Below are 2,797 nucleotides of genomic sequence, written 5' to 3'. Positions count from 1 at the left end.
TATCTCATTTGTGCTACATGCAGTGTGTTTCTGCATTTGCTGCTGTTGAGTATTTGCCGTGCATGTTTTGTCGAACTGATTAAGTTTTCTTACTTCGCATGTGTTTTGTGAAAGTGCAGTGCGTTGAGCTCTTTCGGCTGCACCGTACTTTGAGGCTGGAATCTATCAGTTGTATCTGGCAACACTGTCTGAAGTCCTGGTTGGAAACCCACCTCCCACCTCAACTTGCTGATAACCCCTAAACAAATTCTGAAGAACATCTGCGTGGGTCAGCATGGTGCAACTGTACTCAGTCCTCCCATTTACTGTATACTGGACATGCCTGGACAAGATTTACTAGAAAGCATTAATCAGCTCAACATATAGTCCAGTTACCGAGTCACTCCGGTGCCAAGAAATCATGTAAGGAATCCAGACTCGCTTTATCTTCACTTTCTGTGAAACAAGCACTGAGCTCACTGAGTGTGGAAATTCCAAATTCCAGCACATCTTTCAGGTTGGGCCTGACGGGAAGCTGGAACATCCCACTCCTCCCAACTGTATAAAAGCTGAAGAGGCAGCTCAGAGCAGCACTCTCATTCACTCCTCTCCTTTCACTTTGAGTGGATCTTGGATTCTGCTCAAGCTCTCACTTTCTCCACAGACGGATTTCTTTACTTGTTTTTCTCTCGACTGAAGAATGGCTTTGATATGGAGAAACTGCGCTTTCCTGCTGGTTTTTGTGGCTGCGGTTTACACAGACCTCTACCAGGGTGAGTTACCATTTGGTTTCTGGACGATGTGTAATGCTGAAAACCTGCAAAAGTCATTCAGTTACAATCTGCAACTGCAATTTTAATAGACGCTTAATTTACGGTGTCATGACTGTGTGATGTTTTCCTTTTGCTGAGGTTGCACATCTGACTTTCGTCTCAAAACTTTCCCCTGCAGCGCAACACTTTATTGGACGCTGCCGGTGTCCCACCACGGTCAAGTTTGTCAAAGGCAACATGTCAGATTTTCAAGTCCTTGAAAAACGTCCTGGGTGTGATAAAGCTGAAGTCATGTAAGTTTAAAGGAATGTTTTGAAATATCTGAAGCTTTTTCCCCCCTGACTTTTATAAGCTCACCATCCCCGCTTCTGATTTTTTTTTTTCTCAGAATAACCCTGAGCAATGCGGACAACTCCACCTCAGACGTCTGCTTGAGCACTGACGGGAAGATGGCCAAGGCTTTTATGAGGTGCTGGGAAAGGTAATGCAAATGATCCAAACAAGATTCACAACATCTCCCACAGCTGGACAAACCCTTTTTTAAAACTCTGTCCATCTTGCAACATCTCTGCTGATTTTCTGCTCCTAAACTCAAAAATCTGAAATGCTACTTTTAAAAGTTGCGCACAAATTCAATTTGCATTTACCGTCTGAACGGCAGAACGCCACACTAAATGTTTGATTTGGCCCCGAGTTGAAGAATCAGGATGGATCGGGCTGAGCCAAAATGGCAAAAAGAAACACAAAACAAGCGAGATCTTTCTCCAGATACGAGAGGTTTTATTGCAAAACTCAGCTCTCCAAATCTCATGACACATTAGCACGTGACTCCTTCCAGATGTTTTGCATTAGTCGCCTGGACTAAATCCAAATTTTCTCCCTCTCTCCTCCTAGGATAAACAGAAACGACAGCCGCAGGATGGAGTGTATCGAACGAAAGAAGAGGGCAGAGGACAGAGCCTCCGAGGACTGAAACCCACGAGCACGGGGAACACGGAGGAAAGAGCTTTTGCTGAACTCCTGCACAGGAGAGGACTGAGAAATGACACCGAGAGCGGAAGAATGCAGAGGGGTGGGGGGCGTGTAGGGGGGTGATTAACGGCCAAGAGGCAGGAAAAGACATAATGGAGAGAAGAGAAGTAGAAGAAAAAGGACATGTATATGTAAAGTAGTAAAACAGCCAGTCCGTGTAAGAAAACCAATTTTGAAATGCACACACGCCCACATTTATGTTTGTTGCTTGACAGTATTATTTATGTTGAATTATTTATTGAAAAGTTTTTATTGCTCAAAAGTTTTTATACAAATAAAATGGATTTTGATACTACCCCCATTTCTTCTGTTCCTTCTGTTTTCCTGTCCAACTTCTGACTGAAACCCCAAAAAGCAAGCAATTTAAATTCCTTTGTTGCAAAGAAATTGTCGGGACCACGTGAACCATCTGTTTCCATTTCTTAACCCTCCTAAATAAAACCTGTTGCCCACCACCAGCATTTCTGTAACTGAGCAATCACACAGCGCCAAAACTCAAACCGTTATTCTGCAGAGAAGACGCAGCCGGGCACTGGAGGGGACTGAAGTGACTTTGTTGCAGGGAGGGAGTGACAAATTAATTGTTATCACAGGAAAACGGCCCGCTCCTCAGGGAGAGGGGGCTCAGCGTGATAACAATTAAATGATGCCTATGAGAATATCTGACCACAGCTGTTTGCAGCAGCTGCAGGCTGGATTTTTGAAGCATCTCGTCTTCTTTACAAATTACAAAGTCTTCTTTTCTTTCCACCTAAGTGAAAAGTGATCACTTATGACTGCTACGTTTTTACAGAGCAACAAAAGAAATAGTCTTAAAGTCTTCACATTGGCACTCTTCAAACAGGTGTAAACTGATCACAAAGAAAGGCCGAGCCAGATCAGAAGTGATTGAAAGACTTTTTCGTGTGTTAGCGTGGCTGCTGGAGGCTCAAACCTCTCCAACATCATTAAACAGCTTTCATGAGCTCGGCCTCATTTATTTTGTTCTGAAACGAGTTTTTCAACAGGTCTGA

The 2,797-nt window shown here is 43.7% G+C and overlaps 1 protein-coding gene across 1 annotated transcript; it reads left to right on the top strand.

Moving 5' to 3' along the window:
- The first annotated feature begins 588 nt into the window (after positions 1–588).
- Positions 589–2,277, top strand: LOC311495747 (uncharacterized protein). Its single transcript, XM_084555317.1, has 4 exons — positions 589–752; positions 931–1,045; positions 1,141–1,233; positions 1,647–2,277. The coding sequence occupies exons 1-4, from the start codon at positions 680–682 to the stop codon at positions 1,723–1,725; spliced, it is 360 nt and encodes a 119-aa protein (XP_084411443.1). The 5' UTR covers positions 589–679; the 3' UTR covers positions 1,726–2,277.
- Positions 2,278–2,797: the final 520 nt, after the last annotated feature.

The sequence above is a fragment of the Chelon labrosus genome (assembly GCF_963514085.1).
Source record: "Chelon labrosus genome assembly, chromosome: 2".
Taxonomy (NCBI): Eukaryota; Metazoa; Chordata; class Actinopteri; order Mugiliformes; family Mugilidae; genus Chelon; species Chelon labrosus.
The sequence above is the reverse complement of the archived record's forward strand: the minus strand, read 5'-3'. Positions and strand labels throughout refer to the sequence as shown.